The sequence below is a fragment of the Calonectris borealis genome, chromosome 2 (genome assembly GCF_964195595.1).
Source record: "Calonectris borealis chromosome 2, bCalBor7.hap1.2, whole genome shotgun sequence".
NCBI classification, from domain to species: Eukaryota; Metazoa; Chordata; class Aves; order Procellariiformes; family Procellariidae; genus Calonectris; species Calonectris borealis.
Genome location: NC_134313.1, coordinates 148,657,905 through 148,677,326, shown reverse-complemented (window position 1 = coordinate 148,677,326; position 19,422 = coordinate 148,657,905). Strand labels below are relative to the sequence as shown.

General features: G+C 39.4%; 1 protein-coding gene across 2 annotated transcripts; it reads left to right on the top strand.

The window, feature by feature from the left end:
* Window positions 1-856: 856 nt before the first annotated feature.
* HACD1 (3-hydroxyacyl-CoA dehydratase 1) lies at window positions 857-18,762 on the top strand. 2 transcript variants are annotated; one of them, XM_075143886.1, is made up of 7 exons: window positions 857-1,182; window positions 5,043-5,160; window positions 6,400-6,418; window positions 6,506-6,588; window positions 9,284-9,405; window positions 11,669-11,847; window positions 13,323-18,762. In XM_075143886.1, the coding sequence occupies exons 1-7, from the start codon at window positions 1,055-1,057 to the stop codon at window positions 13,403-13,405; spliced, it is 732 nt and encodes a 243-aa protein (XP_074999987.1). In that variant the 5' UTR covers window positions 857-1,054; the 3' UTR covers window positions 13,406-18,762. The 2 variants fall into 2 exon arrangements, with proteins under 2 accessions (XP_074999987.1, XP_074999986.1); XM_075143885.1 differs by having other exon boundaries at window positions 6,500-6,588.
* The last annotated feature ends 660 nt before the right edge of the window (window positions 18,763-19,422 follow it).

Below are 19,422 nucleotides of genomic sequence, written 5' to 3'. Positions count from 1 at the left end.
GGACGGCGGGTGCAGCCTGCACCTCCGTAGGGCCATGTCACGCCAAGATAGCTCAGGCTGAGGCTGCTCCCCCGTCCAGAACGAGTCCCAGCAACGCTCCCTGTGCTGGCTTTGCTTCCCTGTCCGTGTGTGCAGGGAGCGGGCCTGCAGTTCAAGACAACATGAATATTCAAACGTCATCCTTCAGCCTGCCAGCTGGGTTCTCTCCAGGCCCTAGGAAGAAATTTTTCCCCCTCCTCAGGCCTGGCCCTTAGTCTTCCTTGTGTATTGCGGGTGGTATTTATTGAGACCTACCGGACTGGAAGGTGTCCTCTCCCCGCAGTCACCCTGGCAGTGGCTGTTGGGCCTCTGGGCATATTCCCGCCCATTGGTCTCTGACCAGACTCTGTCCAATCTCAGACACACGTTTCTGTATTTTCAAGAACAGTGATATTTTCTGTCACTTTTGTTGGGGTGGGCTATGTCTGCCGCTTTTGGCTGATGGTCACTTTGTCAGTCCTAAAAGATTTCAAGAGTCCAAGTCTACCTCCTTTAGGACGTGGTGGGTCATCTCAATGTTTAAAACACCCAGGTGGTCTCAGTTCCCGGGCCTTCAGATAAAAGATTAGTGGATGTGCCATACCAAAACTCGGCCTCTCTCCCCAACCCACAGGGAGCTTCCTCACGCGGGAGGGGACAGCAGTGTGACGCCCGGGCACCGCATGCGAGGGCTGGGCCCTGCCCTGCCGGCCCGGGGACCGCTGTGAGAGGACCGCCGCCCGGCTCACCCGCCCCGCCCGGGGACCGCCGTGAGGGCCGCCGCCTGGCTCACCCGGCCCGCCCGGGGGCCGCACCGCCCCCGGGGAGTCCGGCGTGCCCCGGGGAGCCCCCGCGAGGAGGAGGGAGGAGCGCGCCGCGCCATGTGAGCAGCTGGCGGCGGGCAGCGGCCCTCGAGGAAGACAGATGGGGTGAGAGACAGCGCGAGGTCCGGCTGTCAGCGCGGCCTCAGCCCCGCCGCGGAGGGAGCCCCTCCTCCCCGCGGGTGTGCGCCTCTCGCTCCCTGGCCGGGGGAGCCATGGCGTCCAGCGAGGAGGACGGAGGCGGCAACGGCGCGGTGGAGGAGAAGGAGAACGGCAAGAAGAGGAGGCTGGGCGCCCTGGCCACGGCCTGGCTCATCTTCTACAACGTCGCCATGACCGCGGGGTAAGCGGGCGCGGGCACGCCGTGGGCCGGCAGCGCGGCGCCTCGGCGGGGCGCAGAGCCGCAGGGCGGGGCGGCGGCGCGGAGCGGCGGGAGCCGGGTGCAGCTTGTCCGCGGCGCGGGCGGCGTGCCGGGGTCCCGGCAGGCTGGGGTAACCTTGGGGCAGCCGAGTGTGAGAGCCGGGGGCGCAGGGGAGTCGCCGGGAGCGGGGCTAGCCCTTGCCTGCCGGGCATTGCCTAATACGGTGCAGCGCTGCCAGCCGCCAGCGCGTCACCCCGAGCCCGCCGCAGAGGTTAAGTATAGCCGGGACAGGAATGCCGGGCGGGGGTGCCGCGCAGGCCGCGTCCCTCGGCACAGCCGCCGCCGCCGCCACCCCTCCACCGCCGCCCGCCTCCGGGCCAGCCCCCGCGCCTCACCGGGAGGGGGCTGTCGGCCGGCCGCGGGGAGGCGAAAGCGCCCCTGGGTGCCGCCAGGGGTTCGGGGCGGCGGCCTCGGGCGCTGAGGGGGCGCCGGGGGCTCGGGGCGAGCTGTCCCGGGCGGCGGTTCCCGCCTGCGGCTGGCGCGGCGAGCTCACGCCCCGCGTTACCGCGTGGGGTGGCTCGCTCGGGTCCGTGAGCCCTGGACCTAAGCGAGCAGAGCTGGCACCGGCTCCTGCCAGGTAGTCGTTTCCAAAGCCGAGCGTGGTCCTCAGCGCCAGCGAGCATTTAGTGATGAGCAGAGGGTGGGTGGAGGGGGAAAGAGCTGTAATAACCCAAGGGGCTCGTTTGAGCTAGTGCTCCATACTGCGATGCTTTGCTTTGAGGAAAGTGCGTATTTATTTTGAGTCACAGATCATAAGAGCACTCAGGTTTATGTTGTTAGTGCTTGAAGCACATATTTTCACTTCTTGAAAATTTGTCCTGTTCAATAACTCTTGGGGAAAAAAAAAAAAACAAAACAAACTATTAATTTCCACATGCTTAAAAGAAAACTAAGAACGAATAATTTCATAACTTCCAGGCTGACGTTCATCATGAGAACAATTTTACCTTGGTTACCAGTGGGTGAACTCTTTGCCATTTGAATCTCGTAGAGCAAAACTGATACGCTGTAGTTGAAGCAGGAGTTCAAGCACTGATGCAGAAAGCCAGGAATATGATCATAATGGCTTTCTTTTTCCTAGCATCCGTGAATCTTGAACACGTATTGAAGTCTGTTCATATATTGCAGCAGCAGCACCTTTTGAAAAGTGCTTTTACTCAATGTAATTTTTTTTCTAGCTGGCAGGTTAATGTTACCTCATTGAATTCCCAGCCTCGTGCTCCATGTGTGAATTTGCTAATGAACACTGACTCTTGCCACTGACCTTTATATGTCTGTAGAAGATTATCGAACCATATTAGTTTTGACCTTAGCTGCTGATTCAGTATCTCCCACTTCCTTCTCTCCCATCTTCCATTAACATCAAAAGGGATTAAGACATGCAAAATTGCATGTTTTATGTGGAAACAGAGAAATAAGAGATAGGAACAAATTCTTATAATCTTTTACGGATACAACTTAAGAGAAAAATAAACATTTGAAATAGAGCAGTACTTAACAGGGCACTACACAGGATAAATAAGTAACAAGAACAGTGTATTTGTCCATTTGTCCAGACAGTGCAGTATAGCAAAGTGTTTCTAGAGTTTTAACAAACTAATACATAATTGCATGTTAACAGCCATTCTAACAAAACATTGCGGCTTATCTTTCTTTCTAACAAAGGTTTAAGGGACTGACAGATCAGTACCCAATCTTACTGAAAGTCCCAACTGGAAGTGCTACCTTTATTATGGAAAGTGTTCTCCATTTCCTGCTGATTTGCAATACTCAGTACAAGGGCTTTCCTGAGATCCAAAGTCAAAGTCCCTGACAACTAAATAAATCGATCTACAAAAAACTATGTCCAAATAAAAATTTATTTAAGAAAAATATTTGCCGCCTTTGCTTCTGAGTGTAGTCCAAGATTACGTCTCTCTGCAACCCTTTTGTTACAGAATGAAGTGCAGAAAATGCCTTGTTAGATTAGACGTATTATGACTTCTCAGGCTAGGGCTAGGACAGAGCTGTTGCTGTCACCATTCATGCTGCCAGCTGGATGTAAACTCACTGTCACCTTCCTCTTGTCAAACACTCTATTATAAAACAGGGCAGCTTTGCTGTGAAGGACTACCAGTGATATTCCAGTAATTCCTCATTTCCACAGTGGTGGGAGACAACCTCAAATTAATGCGCTTAGATTAAAAAATCCGTTATAAAATCTAAGTAACGCTTGTGGGGGCAAATTTTGGAGCACTGGCAGATCAGATTCATGGGCTTAAAGTAGAAGGGATCAAGGAGGGGAATCATTCCTACCGTGTGAGGAAGCCTGACTAACTCTAAGTGAGTTTGAAATGCTGTCATGAAGTGCCTGAATGGGCCACGCCAAGTGACTGCGTAGCAGTAGGCACTGTGTGTAAGAGTTGTTAAGGGGCTGGTACTGAACTACGTGCCATCTGAGGTGAACAGAGAGCTGCCACGATCCATGCGACTCTCATGCTGTTACAGCATAACAGGTCTGACCAAAGATCAGTATTTCCTGGTACCCCGTTTCCAATGTTAGCCGGTACCTTATGCTTAAGGAAGAGTATAAGAACATGAGAGGTGTTAAATATTTATCCCAATGTTTATCTAAATATTTCTCCGAATGTTTATATGCTCTCCAAATCTGCCTCTGAGTATTTCTCAGACCCCTCTGCTTTGTCTCTGGGTATGCCTGTAAGTCTATATTGAAGAATTTTTATACTTTCTTAGTCTTTGTGAATTGAAACCTGAAGTTTCAAGGCATCTCGCTAGTGTGATGTTTGTAAGAATGTGGTATAGCTCTACATTAAGCATGGAACATATGGTACACTATTTTGAAAATCTTAATTATATAAACATGGATTAATTATGTGGAAGGAATTGCGCATGCCTTGGGTTGTTGTACTGGGTCTGGGCTGGGTGGTGGGGATCAACCCACCACAGTTTAGAAGTTTTTTTTTTTTAGTCTCAATTTCCATTTGAGATCTCAATTTAAGTTTTATATCAAATTCCAGTTTGATTAAAAGATACTGTTACTTAGTTTCTTTCACACTGGAAGGGTTATCAGTTTGTAGCATTGTTCAGTCTCCTTAAAAAAATACTAAAAAATTAGCCAACACCATCAAATGTGCTAGTTAAATATGCCTGCCTTTGGAAACCAGGAGCATAGAGCACCCATCTTTCAGCACTTCGGAGTCTGATTTTCAAAGCGACTTCTCAACACTTTTGAAAACTGAATCATAATGGTAACTTCAGTTGGACAATCACAAACAGAAGCATTCAGATCAGTAGTCAGTTCTGAAAATTATGAGTTGAGGGGCCATGAAAAATGTAAAAATGATGTCCGTAAGTTCCAGTCCTTTACTTATAAAAATCCGCGACCCAAAACGGTGGCTTCAGTGCCGAGTTCATTGCGTGTTTTCAAATAACAGTAGTTCACAGTAAAGGTGCATGAGGATTTAATAGTAAAAATATGTAGCCACTGCTAATGAAAAGTCTGATGGACCTGTGGTTTTGGGGGGTCCCCTCAATTCAAGTCAATCCTCTGAAGGTAAACAAGTCATTCTTTATCCTTTTCCAAGTAAAGAGATAAAAGAGTGTAATGTTTACATAACATTATATAATATTTATGTCTAAAGATATTTTTAATAATCTCCTAAGAACACCGACAAGTGAAGAAGCAAAGATATTCTGTGAAGAAAATATTCTACTAAATTATTTGGTGGATGGATATTTTTAGAATTCTAATTTGAAATGTATCCATTCTCTTTCTTTTGTAGGTGGCTGGTATTAGGTATTGCCATGGTGCGGTTTTATATACAGAAAGGAACACATAGAGGCTTATTCAGAAGCGTTCAAAAGACGCTTAAATTTTTCCAGACATTTGCTTTGCTTGAGGTAAATTTTAAACATTAGTTTGCTTTACTGGATGCTGCATATCGTAGGCAAAACACATTATTAACCTGAATTTAATATAAAAATATTATATTAGTACTTAAAGTCCTTTTAACTTTATTATTTAATGAAGGTTTTTTGGGGGGCCAGGTGATTAGTTGAAACAAATGGACACATTTTTTCAAACTTTATTCTAATATTTCTTTAAATCAAATACTGCCTGGGAACTGGTTTGATTTGAGAGTCTTTAACTCAAAAGGCAAAATCTCTGAAGGCATTCCAGCCAGCAGATCAACTCTCTAGCTTAGTAGATCTCTCGTCTTCATCTCCAGAGATGATAGCTTCCCTCTTATTCCTTGTACTGGACTCATTATCCTTCTGTGCCTTTCCTCCTTCTGCTTATTCCCAAACTGAATTCACATGCCCCCTATAATCCGTTACAACAGGGTCTGTGCAAGTTGTGCAAAGTATTCTTTAAATAATATGACTTCTGCCAACTATGCGCTAGTGGTCTCAGTTTATGATACATACATGGAATGAAACTGTTGGGTGTGTTGAGCACTTACAGTTCTTTCCTAGGCACAACAAAGAGTGCCTATCTACATTTTAACTTTTTTTCTCCATCTGCCTACAACATCTGTAGTTCAAACAACTATTAAAATCATGTGGCCAGCTGTATCTAGGCTTTTATGCTATTAAACTTTCACAATAAGTAACTCTACTCAAATCTGTCAAAATAATGAAAAGCACTCTATTTGCTAAACATTACTGACCAGAAAATACAATAAATCTGAAGCTTTGTAGCTGTCATTGGCAAAATTATAATAATGTTATCAATCTGTAATGAATACAGAACATTTTAAAATCGCTATGCATTTAGCATCCCTTATATGACTCCCTCCACACTATCCTCTAAAATTCTTCTTTGAATAACGTAATGGAAGGGAAGCTTAGTAGTTGAAAAAATAAATGCTTTGTAAGTATCTAAATATGTAATATATACAATTAATTAGGAAAAGAAATCCCTTTCAAGTGTTTGCACAGATCAGATACTGAGCCCATCACAGCATTGGTTGCCAGGGCTCTAACGCTTATTTCTTTTAAAGACTGTTAGTTGGAGACAAAGAAACAGTTCTCCTTCAGAATTAAGCCTAGGTTTAGATTAATATCAAAAGGCCATGTTTATAGTGTAGATAGTAACATACTGTACATCAGTAACCTCTAACTTATTTTTATTTACAGGTAGTCCACTGTGCAGTTGGTGAGTTCTTTGTTTTAGTTTCTCCTGTAACTAATTAAAACATGAATTGTGGAACAGAGATAACATGTTTCTCTTTTTAAGGAATAGTTCGCACATCTGTGCTTGTGACTGGGGTCCAAGTGAGTTCAAGAATCTTCATGGTGTGGTTCATTGCACATAGTATAAAACAGGTATGGGCGTGAGCAAATCGTGTTTTGATTGTTTTTAAGGAGAAGCTATTAATACAGTTCTCATTTCACCAGGAAGACCAATTTAAAAATTAATGACATTCCCATAGAGAATACTTACATACTTGAGTGTGATTTTGGAAGTTGGAGTTACAGGATGGAATTTATGTGCTTCTACCCAGGAGACTGGGTCTGGGTCTTAGCTGTGAATCAGCACTGTCTTCGGTGTCGTGCCGGCTGTGGTCAATGAGACCTAAGTGAGATCAATGACTACTGCTATTATTTACCAGCAAATCTACTACAGTGTTACTGGTTCCCTTTCAAAAACTTAAATTAGCACTTACTGAATTAATCTAAATGAAAATATGTCTTAAACTGAATTTACCTGGATAAACACGGTTGTGATTTTGCAATCTTCTCAAGATTTTAATATTGTGGTAATATTAACGTTTGATGGCATGCATACTGCATTGTTTTCATTAAAAATATATCAAGTCATCCAGCATGCCACAGTGATGCTTAAGATCCTGTATAAATGACGGTAGTTTATTTGCCTGGCTGTAGGTGGTTATCGTAAGTCTAGTGATTCGTTAGCAGAATGAAACAAGCAGACTGCTTACAGCTAGTAGATAGGACATTCAGTTCAGTTTCTGAGGTCTGCTTTCTGTGAAGGGCATGTAAGAATTAAGGGATAGATTTTGAGTCTGTGCTCCTGAATTTCTTTAAACTTAAAAAGCTGAGCCATTAAACTGTCTCACCAGCAGATGGCATATGCTTTTCTGCTGATGGGATACCATAGCACCTGCCTCGGTTGTCAAATCACTGTTTCAGTTCACAGAGGACTTGTTTTCTACACTTCATCTTTTCCTTTACTGTCGCTTTTCTTAACATGGAATAGGGTTTTCATAGCTTTTTTTTTTTTTTTTTTTGGGGGGGGAGGGTAAGCTAAGTGTTTTCATTTTTCCCTAAAAGGAAAATGTCTCAAAGATTAGCAAGATTTTCATATTGAATGTTTACACAAATGCTGGAATAAAGCATTGCATTTTGCCATTTTGTTGCTATCTGCAGTGGATTAAATCTTTAGCATATCCAGTAATTTCTTTTGTTTCCTCCATCTTCAGTACAGTAGGTCAAGCTGTGTCCAAGAAAAAATACATCTGAATGTATGTCTGATTGTATTTCACGCTGTTACTGCTTAGCAGGCATGAATGTTCAGGTCATTTTAGGTGGTGAGAGGCATGTTAGTGATAATAGCCAGACCCAGATCTCTCTACTTGACTGGAGATTTGCAAGGCAACAGATAGGAATTCTCTGCATACTTATTTAAAGCTCTTCTGCTTGGATTTAGCACTGTGACATGAATCCAAGTTTGGGTTATCAATGTTTGTCTCTAATCGCATGAGGCTAAGAACAGCCTAATTCTGTCTTTCCCTTTGCTTATTTGTTTGGATGTCTTTGCACTTCAGTTGTTGCTATTTGTTTGTGAGATTGGCGATATTTTTACATCTCCTTTTGTGATGTTGGTGAGATCCTTTCACTAAAAGTGCACCTTCTTTGACTGACACATTGAGGGCAATATTTTATGAAATGATGAGCACTTGGAATTTTTCTTGACTTTTGGCAGGGTTGTGCATTTTCAGCATCTTTGAGATGTATTAAGCTTTGTCACCGTGTTGCATTTTATTTTAAAAAATCGTTTCCCTTTTTTGTAATTTTAACAAAACTTGTGTTACTTTATTTTATTTCACAGACATCCCTGGAGCTTTTCAGCCTTCAGGCATGGAAGTGTATTACAAAATTCCTCCCCTTTTAAAGAAAAGAAAATTACTTGCGTGTAATTCTTCTTCTCAGAAGGTAGTGTTTGTAATAGATCCCCATGTGCCTTCTCTGTATGTGGGGACTTTTGTTTATTTGTTCATTCAGAGTGAAAAAGAACCGATGTTTTGAAACAGCAGATAGGTGTGCTACCTACCGATGAGGCAGTTTAATGACTCAGAACTCAAATCTTAAACGGGATTGTTGAGTGAGTTTACCCAAAGCTCCTGATCTACCAACTACTCTTCATTCAGTGATCATCTGTGTTTCAGCTCCTTAAATATCTTACAACTCCCTGAAGTCTGCCAGATCTGTTTTTCTGCGACTAAGTTCCAGTTAGTAGATTATACTAAGCAATTCCTTTTGTCTAAAGTTTCGTGGAGACGTGCATTATATGGTGAGGAAAAAGCAAGATAAAAAGTAAGAGAAAGTCTAGGAGATAGAGTAGTGAAATGCAGAACGGGTAAAAACTGAGTATGAAAGGAACATATCTTCTGTGTTGTTTTCTTCTTGCTGTTTTGAGGAGTAAGAAAATAAACAAATAAATCAACCACAAATAAAAAGAGTTAGACAGTTAGATAGCATAGTGAAAATGCAAATAGAGAATAAAGAGGAGGAATAAGCTCAATTATAGGGTTTTATATTTTGATATTTGCATAATGGATAAAGATTGCTCAGTTTGCAAAATGTCTGTATGTTAGTAAATACATATGATAAAGAACTGTACATGGTGATGGTTTCAGCATACCACTTTTATGCCAAAATTTTCTTTCTTTACAAGATGTTAGTTCTGTTCCGTATATCTTAAACAGAAGTCTGTTGCAGTTTGCACAGAAAAGAAGCTTAAGGATGAAGAAAGTGTTGGTTCTTTATACTTCTGCAGATCCAGAATGAGGAGAGCGTTATTCTTTTTCTGGTCGTATGGACTGTGACAGAGATTACTCGATATTCCTTCTACACATTCAATCTGCTCAACCATTTGCCATACTTCATTAAATGGGCCAGGTGGAGATGTCTTGCACTTCAGTTTCTCATGGTTCTGTGCATGTTAGTTTCACGCATGCTGAGCTAACACACAGGAAAGCAGATGTTTGAGCTTTGGCTATGTGTCAGCAGAGTGCAAGTCGGTTGCTTTCTGTACTTGGGATCATTGTTACTTGGTTTAAAATGTTAAAAATATTTTAGCTGACATTTTGGGGTGTGATTTGTTCTTTGCTTTCGGTGTCTCACAGTTTGAACTCTGCTTTAATTTACTTTAATTTTTTTTCTTTATCTTTGGAGTCATCTTTTAACTTACAGTATGACTCCTTACAATGCCCAAAATTAAGCACCTGTGCTAGTCTTTGTGGATTTCAGGTTTTTGAAAATGTGGGAGTTGTTGTCACTCAGTCTTATGCATATTAGTACTTTATGAGAAGTTCTGCTTTATCAGAGCTTTTGTAAGGTTATATTCATGTAGCAAAGCTGAATATTGCTTAGTTTAGCCCACATAAAAAGTGTGTTCCATTTCAAAACTGCTTTGATTTCAAAGCATACTTAAGGTTGGCCATTAAATCGGATATATTACAGAGACTGCATGTTTATCAGGAGACTTAACTGGAAGAGTAGTATTCTCTGTAGTCATTATTTGAAAAATACATGTAAGACAGACAGACTTACACTGTTAGAAGGAAAATATTTTACCTACATTTAGTGCAGGCGACTCTTATTTAAAAGAGCGTGTTTGTTTATTTTCCTTTATTTTTGTTTTATAGATAATGCAGTTCTGATGCTTCTAATGCACTTCTTTGATATGTCTGATATTTATGTCCATTGTTATAATACATTATCTTTTTGCTAATACCTAAAGTGGTAGGATTGGTTATAATTAAGCACTAAATAGCAAAATTAAAAAATAATCAGGTCTAGTTTCATTAATAATTTTTTATGTAGGCTTCAGAAAGAGAAATGCATTCAGAAAGTACTACATTGACAGATACACTTTTTGCCATCCAGTCAGTGTATCTTGAATGACAGAATTTTTGTTTCCTTATAATAGACAATAGGGAAAACTGACATTCTCACAGCAGAGATATATGGTGAAATATACACCATATTTGAAAATGTATTATCTTTTCGTAGAGTCCAAAATATCCCATCAAGATTTATGGATAACCAAACAGCACAACTGGGCATAAATTCAGTACTCCAAGGGAGCTGGAAATTGCTGATCTTTAGCTTATAACTGTAAGAGATTTGCCTGTCCAGTGTTAATGGAATAGATACGCTCTAAAGTTTAGTTCAGAATTTTTACTTTGCTTTTTTTTCGCTGCATAGAGACAAATTGTGTGTAGATCATGGCATCAGTGCCTTCTTATACCTCCCCTAATCTGTTCTCTGACCTGTGAGTCCTTGAAGCCCATTCGCCCCTAGGAGGGTTTCATATTTGGTTGCTGCTGTTTTGGACCTCATCACTTTTGGTCATGGAGTGCCCACTGTACCTTTCTCTCTGTGCAGCAGCTCACATTGCTGTTCCCTGAATGAACTCGAGAGCTGTTCCTTAGGAGAAACTGCATCTCCATGGTGCACTACGCACAAGGACAGCAGAAACCCGACTGATAACGTTTTTCATTTTGTCACCACCTATGTGGCCTATGGCATTCAAACGACATTTTCTTTAAACGGAATGCCTTCACCTTTTATTTGAACATCATCTTCCCATTTTAAAATGGATCTGATAAGTTTCTGGCACTTTCATTTTCTTTTATTTCCATTAGTGGCAAATGCAGTGTTATTTGGATTTCCCATGTGGCAGTGGGTAAAACAGGCTTATGACGTTTCTCGACGTTTTCATTATCTTCAAAGAAATTATAATACATAGAGTTGACCCAGTGTGCGTGCACTGTGACAAAGATATGTAGGAACATCTGAATTTGGGATCCAGTCCTGGTCTAAATCCTGTCGGTGACCACAGGAGCAAGATCAGTAAATTTAAAAAAAAAGACATTATTGGAGATTTGCGGATTTTTTTACCTTTTAGTATTAGAAAGACATACAAACATTCTGATACTTCACTGTTTTTAAATAAAAGGACTGAAGAATGCATTCTCTGTAAACCTAAGCAACGCTATCCAAAGTAACTGAAACTGGTATTCTGTGCCAAGTCAGGATCTGGTCCTTGATTTTGGTGCAGAAACTACTGTAATACATTGCTGTGCCACTAATAATAGCGAGAGGAAATTTTAAATTCATGGGGTGTTTCTCACAAGGGTTTTTTTTTTTAATGCAGATACAACTTTTTTATCATTTTGTATCCTGCTGGAGTTGCAGGTGAACTGCTAACCATATATGCTGCTTTACCCTATGTGAAGAAAACAGGAATGTTTTCACTGAGACTTCCCAACAAATATAATGTCTCCTTTGACTACTATTATTTCCTTATTATTGTCATGTTCTCCTATGTGCCATGTAAGTATTACTTAACTGTAGTAACGCTAACAGCATAATAATCAATCTTCAGCAATGCTGGAAACACTGCTTGTAGTTAAACTCGTTGAACACTTTCTACTATAAAAGCCTGCTTTCTATTGTTCCAAGCTTTGCTGTACTTTAATTGGTTAGACTGAAATTTTGCATCCTGTTAGCTGTCTCAGAACATAAGCCGTCTTAAAAATTTCAGTGAAAATGCTAAAAACATTTCTAAGACTTGGACAAAGTAAAAAACCTCTTTGCTTACACACAGAAATGTCTGTAGCTATGTCACAGAATTCCTAGTGCCTCTGCCTCTTTGAAGCAATGGCTTAAAAATTGTCCTGCAAGTTGTGCCAGAGGTTTTCCTTGTTTTTATTGCTATTAATATCTGTTTACGTGTCGTCTCTGAAAATCAACATTTGAGCATGCTCAGGAAAAACTTGAAGCAATATTCTCCAAGATTTCATTTTCACAGAAATCCATCCCCCAAACCTCTCAACATACTTCAGTCCCTGGTTTAATCAGATCATCCTTGTACTTCTGGATACCAGAAGCCACAGATCAATTGGCTAACCAGAGCTAAAATGGGAGACTATCTTGCACTTCCAGTGTTATTTCCACTGGTACCTAAGCAGTGTAGACAAGGAAAAAGCAACCTGATTCAGATACAGCACCACGAATGGGGCTAGACCAAACTAGGCAAGTAGAATATTTTAGATGGTCTGGACAATGAGGCTAGAAACAAGGCAAGGGATTAGGGAGAGGCATTGAGAAGCAGGAAAATTGAAGTTAAAAGGGTCTGTGATCTGCATCCATAAAAGGTATTCCTTTAAGAAGTTGACCTTAAACATGGACTTTCACAGTATGCATACACTGTGAAATTTTTTGTCACAAGAAATCATGAAGGCCAACAAGAGATACTTACATGAGTACAAAATGTCCTAAGCTATCATAACTTACTAACAGTTTTACAATTGTTTATATAACTTAATGCTTCAGGAATAAATCTGATTTTCTATCCATTAAATAGAAGGATCAAATGTATCAGCAGGACAGTAATATAATAGATCTCAGAGGGCCAGGAGAGAGGGAGCTCCTCACTTCAGACTTCAACAAGTAGGGTAAAGTTGTATCCTCCTCAAAGTCGTAATTCAAACATGCTTACCTTAGCACAAATTTGAAGACTTCAGGCACTGCTGGAAAGTGGTTAAGTCCTGTTTATACAAAGAAAGGTTGGAGGGAAGTTCCCTGAACACAGGGTATACATTCAGGGGGCCTTGTCTGACTTTTGAGTAATTATTGTTTTGTAATTCACTGCAATGCTCATGACTTGCTATTATTTACCTTAACCAACTGCAGCACTGTGTGCCATAATTTTTCCTCAGTTCATCATTCTGCAAAATTGTATTTTTCCATTATGTGATCTGTTGAATTTTTTCATCTAATTTGCTTTCTTTTATGCTTTGATCAAGTATTTCCACAACTCTACTTCCACATGCTGCGGCAGAGAAGAAGGGTGCTTCATGGCGAAGTGATTGTGGAGAAGGACGATTGAATCAAGCCGTGTAACTATGGTGCTTTTAATGGAAAAAAAGAGGGTAAAACCACAAAACTTCTGTGATTTTTCTGAGTCCAAGTTTTAAAACATGGAACAAGAATAAACAACTGTGCATAAAATAGTATGGACTGTATTATTTTTACAATTAATATATCTTCAGACTTACCTTTTCATCCTTAGTTTCACTTTGATTTTTAATTGTTCATTTCTTCAGACAAATTATTTTCTTATTTTCAATAGGCTGACAAATAGCTTTAAGAATTGGAATAGTTGGCACTGTGCTTTCTATTCTGAAAGTTCTGTTATGACCTGTAGTCATCATCAAGAACAGAAGGAGAGTTGATAAGTTGTACTGAAAGTGAGTCTTCTGGAAAACAGAGCATAAATTAGGTAATGATGTTTTTCATAGATTGGGAGGCTTAAATGTTATTTAAGCTTTATATTAAATAATATCTTTCCAGTTATAAGTGCTGTTAGCATGTTGTTCAACATTCTTTGAATTACAGGATCACACTGTAGAGTTCAGAAGGACTTTTGAAAGGAGCTGAATTCTTGTTTGTCAGTGCAAATTTAAATCTCTCTGTATTTTCATTTGTAATCTTAAAGCTATGTAGAATAATAGATATAATATTAACTGGTTAAAAGTTTGTGCTGAGGAGTAGACTTGATGTGCCTACCTTTCTCTTATCAGTGGCTGGAATGGGACTCATTTGCAGAGGAAGACTGATTGTCAGCGTGGTTCCTATTCTACGTTTAATTATGTATGCAGAAAAATTATGGTATTGCATTTAGAAACTGTAGCTATAGTGGGATATTTAACTTCTTATAAATAGCTAAGTGGGATAAAATATATTTGAAATAGCGTCTTAAAATATAAATTGTGCTTTGAATCATCCTATTCTGCAATTTTAATTGCTCCCTCCTCATTAATTGTTTATACTGTGTTGACCTAATTCTATTTAATGTCTTCAATAATCTGCAAGAGGGATCTACAGTATATTAATAAAAGTTACAGATGATACCTGAGTAGGGGAGGTCGAACAGATGGATTAAATGTAGACAAGAATTAGACGCAGCCTGAAAGATGCAGAAAAAAAGTAATGCATTTGAGGAAACTTGGGTACTTAGTGAGAGAGAGAGAGAAGATTGAAATGTAATAATGTAGTAAGAAGCCTTCATAATGTAGGCAACAAAGTTGCTTCTGGCATCACTAATGTCAAAAGAAGAGTATATATGCAGAAGAGCTGCACCAGGCATTAGAATACTCCTTGTGATTGCCGAGTCATTTCTGGAGTACGGGTACCTCGGGTGAGGAATTGATTCAATCTTCTGAAAAGTCAGAGAACAGTAACAAAATGAGTTGAAGTGAGAAAGAAGTCGGAAAGATTGAGTCGTTAAGTATGTATCATTTTTTGTAATGTGACAAATACATGTAAAGGAAGAGGCTTTCTAAGTATGAAAGTGTGATTATATAAATTTGAAACAAGGTAAATATCCGATGAATATCAGAAGAAAGATCCTACCAATGAGATCAGTTAAGTTATGGAATGACACAGTAGTGCTTATCAATGCATACATGTTCTTGGAAAGTTTTAAGTTGGTTGTAATGCAATAGTGGAAAATAATCTTCCTTTAACAAGAGTTTGAACTATGTACTTGAATAGGCAGTTTCCATTTTTAGCTTCAATGATTCTATGATAATACAGCTTTTTTGAAAATTGTAGATACACCTTTTTGTGGTGTATCAGGTAATTTGATGAAAAAGCAAGGATTTACTACATCCCTAACTGTCACTTTGTGCCTTAAATTTATGATATTTATTCATGTCTTCATTACAGGTAAATTAAAATTTCCTTTTAAATGACAGGTGCATAGTGGACTTGAGGTAGAATAGCTCTATTTCTTACAATTTTAAAAGGTGTAATCTTTGTATTTTTTAGAACAAATTTCACACAAGGTGCTATAATTTAACTTATTACTTCTCTGTTTTATATGCAGCTAAAATTATTAAAAGTTTAAAATATAAACTACATTTACAACACTGAATCACAAAATAGTTGTGTTACACATGTTCAGACTAGCAGTTTTATTTGTTTACTTAGAGTACTCTTTTATAAACTTCACTTGCTTTTTGATCCATGAGGAACATCATGGCAGTTTTTAGAAATATTTCTCAGTTAGCAAGCAGAAGAGTATGATGAAATATTAGTGACTGAGATTAGATTAAGTTCTGTGTCTCTTTTTTTACTGTCAGGGCAGCTCACTGAAGACCATAGCTATTGATTCATTGAAAATGCATTGCATACTTTAAGGATGTGATTTTGAAATTCTGGATCGGATGAGTGTATCGCACAGATACTGTTCCTGTAATAAAAGGAATACCAGCGCTATAGTACTGTATTATATTTGTTTTCATTGTGGCTTAAGGATATTATCATATGTAAATCAAGGAGTTATTTTTATATCCTTTTGTACATGTGACATGAAAAAAATACAGCACCGTTTGCTAAAATCTTGGATTTGCACTTTCATAAAGCAATAGTGTACAAGGTAATGATACAATTTTAAAGATGATTTACAGGAACAGAAGTCTAGCTAAATAATAAATAAATAAAAATAAAGCTAAAAATTACTTATAGTATTGCATTCAATGTTTGATAGACCAGAGAGATTGCCATGTAGATTAGTTTACATGGCATGTACTTTAAAAACAAGGAACCTGTTCTTTTCTTCCTCTTCTTTTTTGATTGAAGCCTTTCACTGAAGCCTCAATGTATACCTTTTGTTTTAATATCTTCTCAAAGATAGTGAGAATTGCAGGTAAAGTCCTCTTACCATTGACTTCAGATGGGCCAGGATTTTATCCTAGGTGGCTTACTTAAACTTCAGTATAACATTGTGAAATATTTAATTAGCTTGTTAAATGGACATAAAAAGTTAAGTATGATTTTCATATGGTGCTCTCTTTCCAACTTCTTTTTGACACCTATCTTTTTTGTCTTCCTCTCTGCAATATTCCTAGTTTTCTAAAGCACTGAAATCCTGCAGTTTATGAAAGATTAGGAATGTATTCGAACATCAGCATTTTTAATGTTTTGATATAGTCTTTAACAAATTGTTCGTATAAATGTGTTTTCTTATTTGTGCTATATATGCCTTCTGGACTGGATTAATATAGAGTATGACCTTATGAAGCTTTTTTAATGACGATACATAGGAATAGGCATTTGGAAGGAGATTCCCATTCATCAGGTGACATTTCCTACTACTGGTAGTAACATAAAGACACCGTCCCTTTTATAAACTCCAGCTGAAAGCAATTGGATTTCTTGAGGTCCCCCCCCCAACACTCACACGCTGTTCCCACTGGGAAAGGCTGTTCCAGGACAGATTGGGTGAATCGCCTTGTTTCACAGCTCTGCCCGGAATGTCTAGGGGCCAGATCCTGGCAGTACAAGCTGGGAATTTGCATCTTCCACATTATCTGCCAAGAGGGTCACTGAGGCCATTGTGAATGTAGTTGATAGACGCCATTTCTCTCACCTCTCGCTACGCAGGATGTGAGAAGAGAGGAAACTCAACGTGCTGTCGTACCTTCTGCATAGGGAGCTCATGCGGTCAGCTGGGAGGATGTCTGTGCACAAAGGGTGTGTTACAGAAAGGGCTTTTCTGCTCCACTCAGCTATCTTACTACTATCTATAGGGCTCCATTTCTCGAAATACTGGTATGCCAAGATAGCTGTGCCACACTGCTCTCAATAGTATAGTTCAAAATTAACAGCCTTGGAGAAATGGTGCTGTGTGCCACTTCTAATTCCCGTTGAACATGACATTTAGCCAGGTTCATGTTAATGGACAGATTGCAATGACTAGTTAACAGGGAGGCGCATGGAGACCTTTTCTGTGACCAGAGGGAGCCTACCTTTTCTTATCCAGAAATAAATATGTGCATTTTAAATGTAGGTCCAGCTACTGCTCTGACAGTGGTATTTGCACTCTTCACAGTAGCTTATTTTAGTGGATATTTGGATATTTATATGATTACTAAATAAACTGGAATGAAAACAAATTACAACCATTACAAAAAATTATAATTTAAGGTAGTTGCTACATTAACAGTTTTTGTGAATTCAGCTGTTACTTAATCTGCCTTAGGAAAAAAAAAGGGAGGAAAATTAATACAAATAAGTATTCTGCAGTAGGCAGGAGGGCTTCATAAATCAAAATTTTCAGGCAGGCAAACTGGCTGCAGTTGTTTATAAAGGATTGGTTAAATGTGTTTTTGAACAAAAAGATTGAAAGCTTTTCTGAAAATTAAATTTTATTTCATAATGTACATTTTAAAATGTGCTCAGAAATACTGTATTATTTATCACCAGTTTACAATTTAAACTCATACTGAACATACATTTTTTATAGATGATTAACTGTAGCCCATTAAAATGTTTTATTCTATGTTTGTTACAATGACTGTTTAAGAAACAAACACCTCATGTTTCTGGAAAGCTCTGTGTTCTCTTGCTCAAGTGAGTTGCAGTATTGTTCGTGCCTACTAGGCTTTACAAGGCAGTTAAAGTGGCAGGTTAATATTTGCCAAGGATAGCTCCTTAAACTTGCTTTCATGACGGCACACCGTAATAGTGGGTGGTAGTCTTGGTTCAGTGTCTGGTACTGCACGCCACTGATGCTGTTCTAGGGGTCTTTTTACAGATGTCTGTAAGTGACTCATCCTTAAGAATTACCAGATTGAGAAGACCTGTCTTGTGAACTCTTGGGTCACAAAAGTGAGTGAGTCTGACAAGTGAGCTTAGGGCTGTACCAAGACAAACCGTGGAGAACCTGGATAACCCTAGAGTTGGGTAACTCTAGCCTTCTCATAGGAACTTGCTGTCAAGTTCAGGCCTGCAACTGGTAGTGGCTTTCAAGTTCTAAAATGTACAGTACCTTCTGTGTCAGACTTCTGTATCAACTTAAACATGTTGTCTTTTTCTTCACAGCTTTCTTGCTTCTCTGTTCAGTCTTGAATGTATTTTATGTCCGTTCAGTTGATGGCTTTGTAAAAGTGTAAGTACAGAAATATTTATCTAAGCGTATCATGTATAAAATTGTACTTAAAGGTTCTTAATAATGTAAATGCACTGCAGCTGCTCATTATTGTTATTTTTTCTGAAATGCATTATCATTAGCAGTTTATACAGACAGGAAAACAGCACAATATGATACTTTTAATAGCTTATTTATTTGCAAAGATTATAAGATTTGTTGAGCTATAGATTCAGATATTTGTTTTAGAGATTGTTAATACTGTAGCACTGTAGAAATTCATCATCAATTAAAAGACATGTTCGAAACCATGTTCTATTTGATTTTTTTTTTTTTGTAGCATGTAGAAATCAGTTCATACAACTGTTCAGTGTATTACACCAGACTGGTATCTGTTTACAAATACTATACTTTTTTATCTGGAATTATTTCACAAATTAGTCTTGAGGTCCCCTGTAACATATTTATTATTAGCCAGCCTTCCTTTTTATATTTCTTAAAATATATTCCATTAAAAAAGAGGTAGGTGTCAGGAGTAATAGTGGTTTATCAAACGAGAGGGAAAAGTACAGGGCATTAAAGAGAATGTATAACATCTGTCAACACGTATGAAAACAATTGTGTTACTTGGTCCTCAAATAGGTATTACAATAGTGGATATTTCAGTGTTTTGGAACAGGACTTTTTTGTGGTATTAACCTTTGAGAGGGGTGGAGGCAGTGAACATCCTCTGGCTGTCCTTTGCTACATGACTAACAACGACATGGCAGCTATGAGGATTTTGTTGCCATGACAGTACGATAAAGCAGTATGTGAGCATTCACACCTACTTCTTTTGAATTAGGAATCAAGTGGTTGTAACCCCAAGGAGCTTAACTGCTTACAAAGGCTAAATCCCGTTAGTCAGATGCATTGTAACGGAGACATAGATCTCCTGATCTTAAAGTCGCAGAACTGGTTTTCTGACCTAA